The sequence below is a fragment of the Ctenocephalides felis genome, unplaced genomic scaffold, assembly GCF_003426905.1.
Source record: "Ctenocephalides felis isolate EL2017-DRISC unplaced genomic scaffold, ASM342690v1 CF-g0.4_SCAFFOLD_01886, whole genome shotgun sequence".
Taxonomy (NCBI): Eukaryota; Metazoa; Arthropoda; class Insecta; order Siphonaptera; family Pulicidae; genus Ctenocephalides; species Ctenocephalides felis.
In genome coordinates this window covers 10,255,697-10,271,588 of record NW_020538040.1, presented here as the reverse complement: position 1 = coordinate 10,271,588, position 15,892 = coordinate 10,255,697, and the positions used below count along the sequence as shown (strand labels likewise).

General features: G+C 30.6%; 1 protein-coding gene across 1 annotated transcript in view; it reads left to right on the top strand.

Annotated features, from left to right (window-relative positions):
• The window catches only part of LOC113374611 (protein gone early-like), a 35,073-nt gene extending 19,181 nt beyond the window's left edge, over positions 1–15,892 (top strand). The window contains exons 2-11 of the mRNA XM_026614589.1: positions 2,969–3,225; positions 5,054–5,208; positions 5,572–5,745; positions 6,282–6,702; positions 6,778–6,972; positions 7,052–7,179; positions 7,257–7,367; positions 11,459–11,720; positions 12,102–12,178; positions 15,784–15,892. Coding sequence (XP_026470374.1) covers positions 2,969–3,225; positions 5,054–5,208; positions 5,572–5,745; positions 6,282–6,702; positions 6,778–6,972; positions 7,052–7,179; positions 7,257–7,367; positions 11,459–11,720; positions 12,102–12,178; positions 15,784–15,892 — 1,889 coding nt within the window. The remainder of the gene's footprint in view (positions 1–2,968; positions 3,226–5,053; positions 5,209–5,571; positions 5,746–6,281; positions 6,703–6,777; positions 6,973–7,051; positions 7,180–7,256; positions 7,368–11,458; positions 11,721–12,101; positions 12,179–15,783) is intronic.

Below are 15,892 nucleotides of genomic sequence, written 5' to 3'. Positions count from 1 at the left end.
GACTTTTGATCGACGTTTTCTCAAAAACGCCTGAACCGATTTTAGAAATTTAAAAGCCATTTGATGTATTTCGGTGAGGACTATCGTTTGTCAGTTTTGTGCAACGATCTGCCAAGCCGTTTCTTTGTAATTTGAAAAAAACTTTTCGTCCACATTTAAGCTCATCCTACCGAACGATTTTAAAAAATCAAAAACTGTTCGAAAGATATTAGTTGGGAATGATACTGATTAATTTTAGGTGAAAATCTACCGAGCCGTTTCTTGTAATTGACTGTTGAAAAAAGTGTTAAATTTTCGTCGACAATTAAGCTCATCCTACCGAACCGATTTTAAAAAATCAAAAACTGTTCGAAAGATATTAGTTGGGAATGATACTGATTAATTTTAGGTGAAAATCTACCGAGCCGTTTTCTTGTAATTAACTTTTGAAAAAAAGTGTTAAATTTTCGTCGACAATTAAGCTCATCCTACCGAACCGATTTTGAAAAATCAAAAACTGTTCGAAAGATATTAGTTGGGAATGATACTGATTAATTTTAGGTGAAAATCTACCGAGCCGTTTTCTTGTAATTAACTGTTGAAAAAAAGTGTTAAATTTTCGTCGACTATTAAGCTCATCCTACCGAACCGATTTTGAAAAATCAAAAACTGTTCGAAAGATATTAGTTGGGAATGATACTGATTAATTTTAGGTGAAAATCTACCGAGCCGTTTTCTTGTAATTAACTGTTGAAAAAAAGTGTTAAATTTTCGTCGACATTTAAGCTCATCCTACCGAACCGATTTTGAAAAATCAAAAACTGTTCGAAAGATATTAGTTGGGAATGATACTGATTAATTTTAGGTGAAAATCTACCGAGCCGTTTTCTCGTAATTAACTGTTGAAAAAAGTGTTAAATTTTCGTCGACATTTAAGCTCATCCTACCGAACCGATTTTAAAAAATCAAAAACTGTTAGAAAGATATTACTTGGGAATGATACTGATTAATTTTAGGTGAAAATCTACCGAGCCGTTTTCTTGTAATTAACTGTTGAAAAAAAAATTTAAGCCGATTTTCATGGAAATTTTTTTGGCGATATACATCATGGTCTTATAGAACTTACTGTAATATTACGGCCTAACGACAAGTAGTTTAATTTTAAAAATTCCAAAAAAAGTCAAAGTTTGCTAAAATTATTATCGTTTTTTTTAAAGTAGGATTAATGAAGTATATTAATTACACTTTTTTTTTGATTAAGTCGATTATTTACACATTTCGGGAAGTTCATGTAACTTGCCTCAAGGCTAAATACCAAACCAACTAGTATTTATATTAACTTCCCGAAGGAGAAGTTTATGTTTTCATCAAAAAACCCGATTCGCTAATTTTATGTTTTCTCGACGTTTCAAGCCATTCTGAATCGAATGAGACCAAATTTGGAAAAAGTATGTGTGTGTGTGTGTGTGTGTGTGTGTGTGTGTGTGTGTGTGTGTATGTGAACAGATTTCTTGCCGTAAATCGACGTTTTCTCGAAAACGGCTGGGTCGATTTCAAAAATTTAAAAGCCATTCGATGTATCTCGACGAGAACTATTGTTTGTCTGTTTTGTGCGACGATCGGCCAAGCCGTTTCTTCATAAATGGCAGAAAAGTGAAAAATTTTTCGTCTACGTTTTAGCCCGCAATTCTGAATCGATTTTGAAAATTCAAAAACCGTTCGAAAGATATTGGTTGGGAATCGTGCTGATTAGTTTTTGGTAGAGATCGGCCGAGCCGTTTTCTTGTAATAAAGTTTTTAAAAAAAAATTTCGACGATTTTTATGATTATTTTTTTGACGATAGATACCATAGTCTTCTAGATCATACTAAAATATTACGGCCCTGCGACAACTGGTTCAGCTTTAAAAATTCGTCAAAGTTTGCAAAAATCAGTATGGTCTTTTTGGCATTTGTCAAAATTAGACTTTTGATCGACGTTTTCTCAAAAACGCCTGAACCGATTTTAGAAATTTAAAAGCCATTTGATGTATTTCGTGGAGGACTATCGTTTGTCAGTTTTGTGCAACGATCTGCCAAGCCGTTTCTTTGTAATTTGAAAAAAACTTTTCGTCCACATTTAAGCTCATCCTACCGAACGATTTTAAAAAATCAAAAACTGTTCGAAAGATATTAGTTGGGAATGATACTGATTAATTTTAGGTGAAAATCTACCGAGCCGTTTTCTTGTAATTAACTGTTGAAAAAAAGTGTTAAATTTTCGTCGACATTTAAGCTCATCCTACCGAACCGATTTTAAAATATCAAAAACTGTTCGAAAGATATTAGTTGGGAATGATACTGATTAATTTTAAGTGAAAATCTACCGAGCCGTTTTCTTGTAATTAACTGTTGAAAAAAAGTGTTAAATTTTCGTCGACATTTAAGCTCATCCTACCGAACCGATTTTAAAATATCAAAAACTGTTCGAAAGATATTAGTTGGGAATGGTACTGATTAATTTTAGGTGAAAATCTACCGAGCCGTTTTCTTGTAATTAACTGTTGAAAAAAAGTGTTAAATTTTCGTCGACATTTAAGCTCATCCTACCGAACCGATTTTAAAATATCAAAAACTGTTTGAAAGATATTAGTTGGGAATGGTACTGATTAATTTTAGGTGAAAATCTACCGAGCCGTTTTCTTGTAATTAACTGTTGAAAAAAAAATTTAAGCCGATTTTCATGTAAATTTTTTTGGCGATAATAATCATGGTCTTATAGAACTTACTGTAATATTACGGCCTAACGACAAGTAGTTTAATTTTAAAAATTCGTCAAAGTTTGCTAAAATTATTATCGTTTTTTTTTAAAGTAGGATTAATGAAGTATATTATTTACACACTTTTTTTATTAAGTCGATTATTTACACATTTCGGGAAGTTCATGTAACTTGCCTCAAGGCTAAATACCAAACCAACTAGTTATTATTACTATTATCATTTTATTTCAGATGGTTGGCAAGTATTACGAAATTGGTCCCTGATGCGTTGGGAGCTCCGATCGGCCCTGGCCAGGATTCAGTCCCGATATGGTGCCAGGCCCTACTTTGACATCAGCGTCCGCCAAGGATCCTGCAACGGCGGACTAGGATTGTCCAATTTCCAGACTGGTTCAGATGCAGATCTCCTGGTTGGATGTATTGTACTCAATCCGCCCAAATTGGGGTTGCCTCATAGGGATTTGTACTACAAGCCTTCGGATCATCCAGTGAGTTCGAATTTTGTTTTGATAAAATAGGTTTAATGATAAATATTAAATTACTGATATATGATAATGTGTCTTGCTGTATCGAGTTGCTGTATTTATTTTATTAACAAATATTATATGAAAAAGTAATAAATTTACATAGAATAATCAGAAAGTCCTTAATAATATTATCTTTCTGGCAAAGATTTTGGCGTTTGATCTAAGATGTTTCTACTATCTACCCTTAAGCGGTGGAGCGATCTTGTACTTTTATCCTTAACTTCGATGGGGTCTAATTTAAAAGACATTGCTCGTCCTCTACTTAATTAATAATTGTACTTCAAATTAATCGTATATAATTTTATTTCAAAAGTACGAAATAATATGCATACATATACAAATATTTTTGTTGTAGTTGTTTTCTAAATTTTTATTAACAAATGTATCAAACAATATGAAAAACAACAAAAATAATATATTTACATAGAAAAATCTGAAAGTCATGGGTATACAAGAATGTTAAAAATGGTACCAATTTTCATTGTATACAACTTGATCAAGAAGAAACGTTATAAAAAAATCTGCCTGTTAATAAAACAAGATTATATACTACTATAATATTTAAGAATAATAATTTTTGGACTAAGACTTTAATGTTTGATCCAAGATGTTTCTACCAACTACCCTTTAAGTGATGAAGCGATCTTGTACTTTCACCCTTAACTTCAAAGGCATCTAATTCAACGGATATTGCTCATTATTCGATGGCCTTAAATACATTACTTTACATCTACATACTTTTATAATTTTATTTAAAAAATACAAGATAATGCATGCCTACATACACAAATATTTTTGTTGTAATTGTTTCCTAAAAAATATAATTAGTTATGGGTCGATCAGTGCGAAAGGAACACACTATTATTAAAAATATGTCTGTGATTTCTTTTTGAGAAAATATTTTCATTTGAACATTGCTTTGTATTTCTCTTTTTAAAGCCAATTATTATTACCCTGAACCATTTACCCAATTATTGATATGTAATCTTTTTTTAATAATATTTAACTTGTTAGAACATCGTATGTTTTGCTATAAACCAACGGTCAAGAAACTTGATTAATCATTACCCCAATATTTTTTTGTCTAAGTTGATATTACCCCCATGGCAAAGAAATATTACCCCCATACGGTAGGAAATACAGTAAATACTTCTATATAGTAAATAACAATACGTACTTTTGACCCCTAAAAATGACATTTTTTACCATTTATGGTTATTTACTTCGGTTCCCCGACTACTGTTATAAAGTAATAAATCAAATAGCGCATATCAAGTCGAACATATGAATATGGTAAAAATGCGCCGGGTAGAATGTTAAACAACTACTTTTGTATTAAGACGACGACCTCTATTTTGTTCATATGTGTTCGCTTTAATAAGAGTCTTGGCTTTGCAATCACAAAATTTTCAGATCACATCACAAGTTCAAATGCCCGACCTGATAAAAAATAGTATCAGATATCAAACATACATATATAAATTTTCACCTGAAAATAATGATCAAAATACGAGTGAAAAAAGCTTTTTTAGGCATTGCTGCAAAAAAGTCGAATATCTTGATATGTATGTCAAAATACAATATCAAGTAGAAAGGACAACTATGGTGTTACTTTATAATAGAGGACAACTATGGTGTTACTTTATAATAGAGGACAACTATGGGGTTGATTTCTAATAGTTATCTGTAAAAACTAACAATTACTAAATATTTCTGCCAAAGAGACAATTTGTTATTAATAAGAAAATTTAAAAAATATTTTTGATTTATATAATTTTACCTTAAACAGATAACCCTGGCCTACAAACGGCTAATGCGTGACGTTGCAACCATGTTGGGAGCGACTTCAACCGATGCATCACAATTTAGTGATGACGTTTATTACTACGAGAGACGTTTGGCAGAAACTGCAGCAAGTTTGGGAGACATTGATGCTGACACCAAGTCAGTTTTTATAAGTTTAATTTAAAATATAATTCAAGCAAAATTTAACTAACTTTTTATTAATTTGTTTGCAAAATTGCAAATTTCCAAAATCACTCATTTTATAGAAAATTTGAAAAAGCTTCCAAATAAGTGTATCTGTTATATGAGATTAATTTTATTATGTTGTTTTTCTAAACCATTTCAGTAGAATGTGTATAATTAAAATTTGTAATGATTAATTTTAGTTTTATTGCACAGATTAATTAATTTTATCATTGAACAGTATTCTCGTATTTATTATCTCTGTAATTTACTTTATTCATATTTTCTATTTTTTGGACATGATAGTTATTATATATTTCTTATGATTTATCCATTTAGGTACGAAATAGTAACCCTGCAGCAGTTACAGTCAGCTGCTCCACAATTGCCTGTGTACGACGTCATAACATCAATGTTTCCTCGAGCCAAAATCAAACTGAACACCCAAATTTTGGTGCCTTCTCTTAAATATACCAGGAGACTATCTGAACTGATATCTACGTCAGACAGAGCGTAAGTTATTATTTTTAAGATAAATTGAGGTATAGCAAAATTAACAATGATTTACTATATATGTCTGAGGGGTCTGATACTGATTAATAATTTTATTGTTATAGTATATAACAATAAGTATAAGTGCAAATAACAGTGATTAGACTCGACGTTTATTTTATTAGCTAAAAGTTTTTAAACTACTGATATTCTTGTTATTGACGATTTTATTTTTTACTGCTCCTGGTTCTTAATCTGGTCAATCTGACAATAACTGGCGTAGATTGTCAGATATTGTAAGTGAATGTTTTTAGAAATTCTCATGTCATGTGTTCCGATAATATCACTAGTCGCCATTTTTAGCTCTTGTTTTTATTCTTTATGTCCCAGACCATCTCAATACTTCTAGTTTGGATATTCTCTAAAGGTTCAAATAATCACATTAAAGAATACTTAATTGTGTCAATTATTATTTTTGGTAACCTATATAATATTTAGTTAGTCATTATTATGATTGATTATTATCAATTTCTTTAATTATTATGTTACATTTTTAGGCCAATCAACAATTACATGATGTGGACTTTGACTCTAACCTACCTCCCTTACCTAAATTCCGCTTACCGCCTGGCCTACCGCGACTTCCAGCAATCCCTAATCACACCAGGGCCCTTCAAACTGGACCCTAATTCAAAAAGCAGTTCCTCTCAGCGTCGAAGTTACCCGACTACTACCGAACCACCTCCTCCCAGATGGTATGAGTGCGCCAAAGTGGTGCGAGATTGGGCAGGACCCATTTTGGAGAACCAAGAAATGGTTGTTGAAAGTGGTCTAGGAGTGGATTTGGATAAAAATGAGCCGAATATAGGTAAAGAGAGGGCGAGATGGATTTTTGCTAAAATGAGGAATGCAGTGATTGATGCTGTGCTTAAAAGTGTGGAGATTAGTGGGGAAAGACAACGAGAAGCTGTCAGAAAAGTGAATATATTAAATTGGATCAAATTGAATTGAATGTACTGCATAAGATATCTAATAGCCCCTTTTTTATTTCAGTTGAAGACGACAACTTTACAGATAGGAGCTCCAGCAGAAACTCATGTCAATACATATCGAGAAAGGTTTTACAGAGATTTCTCTGTTTTGAGAAATGCTTTCTTTGAGAATGCTCTGGCAGCTAGTGAACAAAAAAGGGCTATTATGGAAAATTCTTTGATACCTCCTTCAACTGGAACCCAAGGAGCTCATGATGTAAGAAAGAATTCACATCCAAAATATATTATTCTGTTGTTTCATTATGCAATAACGTTGCAATGATTATTTTTTCTAGTCAGCTGTATCAATGTTGGAATTTATGGTAAAGATGCCCCTGAGTGTGAGATTTTATGAACCTCAGCGTGTCGTCACATTGCCTCTTGCATTATTGCAACAACCGCATTTCCACATTGATCATCCTGTGTAAGCATTGAATATACATAATCTTGAAAATATTATAAACATGTCGTAGAGAAGTATATTAATTGGAACTTTTGTAGATCATTGCAAGTTGCCCGATTAGGAGTTCCCATAGGCGAAGCATTGTTTGCAAGTGTTTTCAACATTATAGCTGATAATGATACTGACGTTTTCTTGCAGTGCTTTTCTAGGTAAGATAATAATTTGTATTGGGTAATTAGAAATCTGATATCTTTAAAGCCTCTGCTTTAAACAGATTTTCTCAGACACATAGGAATGTTCGATCTAGATAAATTGACATGTCAATTTTAACAACAATTACATTAAATTATTGTAAAAGATACGATAAGTATTGTCTTCTACTGAATAATTGTACAACTGTTTTTGGGTTGCATTAGTTTTCCAATCTAGTATTTATTGGACTGATATCATTCCATCAGGTATTAAAATTTCAAAAATTTATTTAGGGTTTTTTATTTTTAGAAGCGATCTTTTATTCATAAAGAAGCGTTTTTATCGAGTTTCATTATGCTTTTTGAATTTTTTAAATCAATACAGCCATTTTTTTTGAGAAAATATTTGTACTACATTCACGGAATTATGACCGTTTAACATTTCTGTAATTGAATAAACTTTAATCAGTAAAACAAAAACACATCCAAGTCATTTAATGTATCCTGACTAAAAATGTAATTATTAAATATAACATGTAAAAATTTGGTCGTGTAAAGTGCAATCCAAATATATATATTTTTAGGCATAGACCTTATAATCCATTTGTATCATAAGGTTTATGCTTCAAGAGTATTAAAGATATCAATATTATAAAACGGTCTAAACGTATTTAGCTTACAATTAGATATTGAAATAGATTGTTTTACATACTTGATGGGGTAAATTTATTGTCCATCCACACTGAGGCTAATATTTAGTTTAATGTTTGCACTCATGAGAATAATAATAATAAGAAATGGTAGTATAGTGTGTCTGAAGGCAATTCCATGGTGTGAAAGCCACCATGGAAAGTCATAAATTAATTATTTACCTAACCTTCCTCATCTATCAACCCCATTACCACTATATTCTCCATCATTTTTTCAGACATTTCTTTATGCATTTTATTTTCCCAATTTCTGCTTTCATGCTTCCTGGTCCTGCGTTTCGACTTTCAGTTTCCTGCATTTTTACTTCTCGCATCAACCATCTGCATTGTTTTTCTTTCCATTCCGTTCAGTTCTTCTATTTTACCCTCGACTACGTCGTGTAGAAAGCACTTTTTTTGCAGAACGGGTCCTATCCAGTTTTTTTTGTTTTCAGGATCGTGCTCAGTAGATTTTTTTCTTTGCCCACTCTTCTAAGAACTTTTTCATTTGTTATCTTGTCAGTCCACTTTATTTTCTCCATTCGCCTCCTGCACCACATTTCAAAACTCTCCAGGTAGTTCATGTAGGTCTTCCTTAGAGTCCATGTCTCTGATCCAGACATAACACCTTATCAATCTCTTCCGCAAGTCGAGGCTAAGTTTGCACGTCAGTAGCGTTTTTTTCTTTGTAAATGCCGCCTTGCAGCTTGCGATTCTTGTCCGGATCTATCTCGTGCAGTATCCTTCTCTGGTCAGAATGCTTCCTACATATTTAAATGGTCAACGTCTTTCTTCCTACTGTTATCTTCAAAGGATCATCTCCTTTCGTGATTCTCATCGCTTTAGATATGTCGATGTTGATCTCCATATCGTATCTTCTGCCCACTTCGACGATTCTGCTCATTACCATAAGATCAGCAGTGTATTTTATTATGGTGATTTTTCTTCCTCCGGTCGAAAAATATCCAATGTCTTCAAATTCTTCGTTGACGAGCCATTCTCCTAACTTATGACAATATGATCAATTAATATTTCTATAATTTAATAAACATTATTCAACAAAACCAAAACCCATCCATGCCATTTAATATATCCTGACTAAAAATGTGAATTATTCTGAATGAAGTTGGTAACATGTCCGCATGAAAAAAGATTTGACAGCCACTCACACCTGACATAATATTGAAGTTTGTGTTCACAAAAATAGTTGTTTTAATAAAATTAAACTGCGTGGTTCCTTTTTTAATATAATGTGCGAAAAAATTCTTTACATAATGTGTTCCAATATTTCATTTTGCAATACTACAAAATGTTACCAACTGCTTTGCCAAATTACTAAATTGTACAATGAAATGTTTTCGATAACCTAAAAACTGAGAGGTGTTGATATAACTTTAAATTTAAAGAATTTAAAAAAAAAATGTTAGTTTAAAAATATCCATAGTAGTGCATCTACCGTATCGAAGTGTCATATTAATTTGATGCTTCTTTTTAAACATGCTTTTGACTGGTTAGTAACTTAAATAACATATAGGTATTTAATTGAATAAATGGATACATTTCTTTATTATTCATTCATAAAAGCACTAATTACCACCATCTTTCTACTATTAGGTCTACTGAAAAGTTGTGTCCCCATATCCGGGAAATCTGTAATACAGTACACAAATATTGGTGCTGTTTGTATTTCAGTAATAGTCGTTGTGATGTTTTCATCAGTTTAACTGTATTGCAAATTGAATGTTTTTGAACTTAATATGTCAAATCTATTTGACTCGCGTTAATTGTATTTTCAAATAAATTGTTCGAAGATGTACACCTGCGCTTAGAAGTTTTACTTAATGACTTCACAACTTGCCACAAGACAATCGGCATAGGTACAGCCGCAGTATCATCTATATTATTGTTTATCTTTGATATACTATATTTTGATATATTTTATTCTAAAAGCAATTATTTTGTTAAAACAAGCAGAAAGTTTTTTTTTTAATCATTCAAATTGGACACTTAGTTAACTCAAAAATTTTCATTTTTTGCACATTTAGCTTTGTATCGTTGAAATGGCTGAACCTGCTTTTGCCAAAAGCTGATCACTACTTTTTCCGATCATTACCAATTAAATGTTTTTTTGGATCATTTAAATCGGATACTCATTTCTCTGAAAATTTCGATTTCTATTTTCTGCACTCTTTGCTTTGTGTTTCTATAGTGGCTGTACCTGCCTTTGGCAAAAACCAATCAGCATATCTCCCTATCTCCCCTTTGAGGTATGCCAAAATGTTCAGAAACCTTTAAAACGTGAAGATATGCAAAAATTTTCATTTTTGGTCCTTGACTATAATTTACCCTACAGGAAGTTAAAAAAAATGAAGATGTCCAATGAGCATTTGTTCAGTTTTTTACATTTAAAGTTGAAACAATTTTTTTAAAATTGGATGAACAAACTGCCCTCATCCTGCCGAGAAATCAATAATAATAATGGCTATTATATTATTCAATAAACTTAATTTTCGAAAGAAAAAAAAATTGTATTCTTATTCCACAAACAGATAGAACTTTCCGATAGACCTGTTATGCTTAACATAAGAGCATACAATTTGCACCTTTTGTTTAATTTTGTTTGTGTATTCATATAACCAATTTTCAATAATTTTACAGGATCATTTATTTCAAATAGTAGTTGAATATATAAATAATCTGAGCATCTTCAAATTGCATGTATCTCAATTCATTCACATCTTTTGTAGGGATTAATTATTTATGAAACTAACACATTATATTAAATGTTATAACACATTAAATACAATCAATGATATTTTGACTCTGTATGTACATTAATGCAGTTCCATCATTTTTGATGTCATCTATGATCACAGTAAAAAAAAAAAATTCTGCATGCTTTTGAAATATCTTATTAATCAATGTTCTTACTGCAAATTGTGACAATAATAATTTGTTGAGTTTATCTATAATCATACATTGATAATTGTATATGGAAAGTTTCTAAAATTTAAATTATATTAAATTTTTAATCAAACATTGCACACTTTGCTAAATAAACTACTTGGTGGTGATCACTCTGATTAGATATTAAGCAGACTTTAAATAAGAAATATTCTATCACTACAACAAAAGTGAATAAAACAAGTATTTTTTGTGCGATATATATTGATGTTTAATCTGCCACCTTCTTCTTTGTTACTTTCAATAGTCTCTCAGTTATTATAATTTAAAGGTATTTATATGTATACATTTATACTTGCTACCTCGAAGGGTTTTGGGTTTAATTGTAAAAAGACCTGATCAAATCTTGACCGCTACTAGTGTATTAATTTCTATTATATGATGCATTAAATCACTACATATTTTTATTACACCTTCAATTTACCAATATTTTTCATGCTATTTTTTCTATTACAGACATGTTCCTATTGAAACTGGTAGAAGAGGCATAGCTCTTAAAACTGCTTCGATTCATTTATCAGCAGTGAGAGCAGCTGCATCAGCTTTGCATAAAATACAAAGTCAAGCTGAATATGATTCAGAATCAGTAGAAAATGACAATGTATATGATTTGAATAACAATAATCGTGCTAGAAATAGTGAGAGACAAAGGAAAGAGTTTCAGCATGGTCTGGGTGATATGAATTCAAAGCAACTGTTTACGTTGGCTTATGCACAGGTAATAGAATAGGAAAAGAATTTATTAAACTATGTTACACATTGCTTCACATAAATAAAAATATAATAAAAATGTATTTATAAAACAATATGGGTTATTGGGCAAATGATGTTTTGGTCATTTTTTTTAAGTACATTATTAAAAAATTTAGTATGTCCTAGTTAAGCAAAATAAGATAAGGCTTATTTGTTAATGGAAACACCAAAAGCTTTCTTGTAAAAATTATGGTTGTTGTTCTTTACCAGATATTAAAGTAATTATTTCAAATTTTTCTCAGATTTTTTATATACCATACTTTTTTATTGATTATAGAATTATGTATGATGAAACCAAAGCAAAATTTTTGTCTAAATTTTATGCTAATGCTTTTTTTTATTTCAGACAATGTGTTCCAAGTCAACTCCAGAAATGGAACAGTTATCTCCTTTAATTAGAGGAAAGCTGTCGGATCACGATCTGTAAGTCTTCATTTCTTTTTATTTTATGCATGTGTATTTGCTTTTATGCCATATATATGTTCATACATGTGTAGATGCAATATTTTGCTCGACTAACACATCACATCATTTCCTAAGTATTAATTTAAATAGTTGTTATTAGATGCATTATAAGAATTTTCATTGAAATTATTTGCACAGAAAAAATGTTCTGGTTTAATTGATCATATATACATATAACTTTATCAATCAAGTATTTCATCAATATTTATTCAGTTACATTAGGTTAATTGTATTTTTGTGTAAAGTTGAGTAGCTACATTCAGTATTGTGTGGTAATTAACATTTTTATGCTAACTTTTGCCATTGATATGGTTTTTATGCCAATATTACGTTATTTGATAAGAAATTTATCCAATGATGTTGAGAATTTACATAGAAAATATTTTATTCTATTTCTATTAACCATGCTTTTGGCAGGCCTGTATTATTGAATTGTTTGTCCAATTTGATTAGGCACACCGTATCATCAAATATCATGTCTAATTAGATGTGGTAGACTGTGTTATCGAATTGTGTGTTCGATTTGATGCTTGTGTTGCTTTTGGCAGGCTTGTATCATCAAATTTCATGTCTAATCTGGTGTGATAGACTGCATCATCAAATTTTATGTCTAATCTGATGTGATAGACTGTATTATCAAAGTGGGTGTCCAATTAGATGCTTCTTATGCTTTGGGCAGGCTTGTATCATCAAATTTTATGCCTAATTTGTTTTGGCAGACTATTAACAAATTGTATGTCCAATTTGATGCTTCTATTGCTTTTGGCATGCTTGCTTCATCAAATTTTATGTCTAATTTGATTTGGAAGACTATCATCAATTTGTATGTCCAATTTGAGGCTTATGTTGCTTTTGGCAGGCTTGTATCATCAAATTTGATGTCTAATTTGATATGGCAGACTGTCATCATATTGTATGCCCAATTTGATGCTTCTGCTGTTTTTGGCAGGCTTGTATCATAAAATTTTATGTATAATTTGATTTGGCAGACTGCTTCACCAGATTTTATGTCTGATTTGTTGATTTTGGCAGACTTGTATCACCAAATTGTCTAGTTTGATTCAGCAGACTGTATCATCAAATCGTATGTCCAATTTGATGCTTGTTTTGTTTTGGGCAGACTTTTATAATCAAATTTTATGTCTAATATGATTTGGCACACTGTATCATCAAATTGTATGTCTAATCTGTTGATCTTGGCGGACTTGTATCACCAAATTGCTTTTTTAATTTGATGCTTCTATCACAGAAACTTTTGGCAGACTTGTTACTAAAGTAATGTAGGTATTTAGTTGAATAAATCAAAACATTTTTCAATCATACATATAGAAAATCACTAATCATCATGATCATATCAAGTGTAGATTATTCTGATTAGCCAGGAGTATAAATGTTGTACTTTTTTTTTCTTCTTTGTTAGCAGTTTAGTTATTAATCTTAACTTTTTGAATTAAAGATGTCATGTTTTCAATGCACAAGGTTCTGTATCATGATGTCATTTCATTCATAGATCAGCTAATTTTTTTTTCTTGTTTTACTATGTCTAGTCTATGGCTTCATGTAGAAGTCACTCATGTCTCTTATTATTGTATCTAGTAAAATTATATTTGTCACCACTGTTTATGGTACTTAATCATTTGTGATTTGTTTGGCCCCATATTATCTTATTTATTTACACCACATTTTGAAGCTCCTCATACGGCTTTAGGAATTCAGTTACAAATATTCCTCAGTTCTCATCATAAATGCTTGTTTATGTGAAAACCAATAGTTTATTTTCAGTTATATTTCCATAAGTACATTTTATTTAATTCGATTCATTTATCATTTCATTCATTTTGTAAATCATTATTATTATATAGATATATATTTTGTTGCTTGGTAGTTATGATTGCTTTTGCATTTATTTTCATTTTATATACATCATCCTTTCTAGAAAATGTATATAAATATTAATTTTTAAAATTATCTCAGATTTCTGCTGTCCTGGACGAGAGTGAAAGATTTGCGAAAATCCGTTGATGTAAGTTGTAGAATACGATTCTTGTCCTAGTTCGTTATAAGTATAAATTTTTATGAAACGTTTAAATAAGTTTTTTATTTCATTAATATGAGAAAGTATTATGTTATATTATTTAAGTTTTATATAAGATCGTTTAGTATATAAGTGCAATATTATGTTTTGACATTGTTAATCGTACAAATATATTTTTAAACTTAAATTAAGCTTATAGATAGTCTGCTGATATTATAAAGTAATTGCATAATACTGAAAAGAACTTAATTGTGAGACTAACAATAAATAAATTGTTTATTTTTTTTGTACTGCCGTCTTAGACATAGTTGTGTAATGACCTTAAACTTGTTATTATAAGATTAATATCTGACAATAACCATCGAGGTTTATGAAACTAATGTATCTTTATATATCATGGCAATTCATCTAAAAGGAACTTTTGTAAAAGGAAAGATGGAATTTGACTTTGGATTTTGATTAATAAGTTGAACTGATTTACATTGTATTTTTATGTGTATCATAACATTCATGAGGTTAAGAAAAGAAAATTGAAAACTGCTTTTATTTTAACTCTAACTACTTCTAAAAACAGGTGAAAAGACCAACAGTTAAAAGATGAGAATTGCATTTTATTACAAAGACCTTACTTTTGAGCCCTGCTAAGATAGTCACGATGTATGATTTATTTCTTTTAGGCTTATGGGTCATGTGCTGATGTCCTAAAGAGAACTAAACGATTTTTTTGTAAACTGCCATCCTAAAATTAATATCTCAGAATGTCCTTACTTTATGTCATAGACAAAATTAGTTGCATATTATTCTATCCATACCCTATTTTATGTATAGTTCTTGTTTTGATGCTGGTAGTAAGAGAATGAGTCCTGTTAGGTCTTCCGTTCATTGGATTGGCTTTGGATATCTTCAGTACATTCTATCTCTAACTTTTGTCTAGCTGACTCTTATTTATACTAGTATGATAATAAAATAAAAGTATGATGAATAGATGTGAGCAAAACTGAATTGAATTCCTGGGAAAACTGAATGTGTATTGAACAGAAACTTTTTTTTCTTCTGAAAACTATAACAAACTTGGTTAAAGATAAATGGCAAATAAGATCTTATTACTTTGTTATAACAGGGGAAGAAAATATGATCTAAAATCATGTTTGGAATTATTACAGGATCTTGAATTGCAGATGAAGCGGAATAATTAACGAATTTAATTTATTATAGAAATGAATTAGGTTGAAAAATAAATCACTTTTTTTATATTTACATTTACAATATTTTACACAAAGTACTTTCTATACATATTATGTTACAAAACAATATTCTTTAAAAAATTATTTTATTGTAAGTTCGTTTTAAGGTGTGATCTTTGAATTTAAAATGGGTTTTATATTCATGATCTACTTCTTTTTATTGTAATTCTTTTATCCTAAATCATTTCTCATTTAAAATTTTAATTTTTTTTGCATTTTGTGACTTGGCATCCTCAGTGATTTCCTGCCACCAATTTGTTGACATTGTGTCAACAATGGTTTAGTTTAATTGAACAACCTGAGATCCAGGTTGTTCTTCAGGTTTCTTCTGATCCATCGTGGATCGTGGACGTCGGTTGTGGACCTAGTGCTCTTCAGGCATCGCCATGTTAA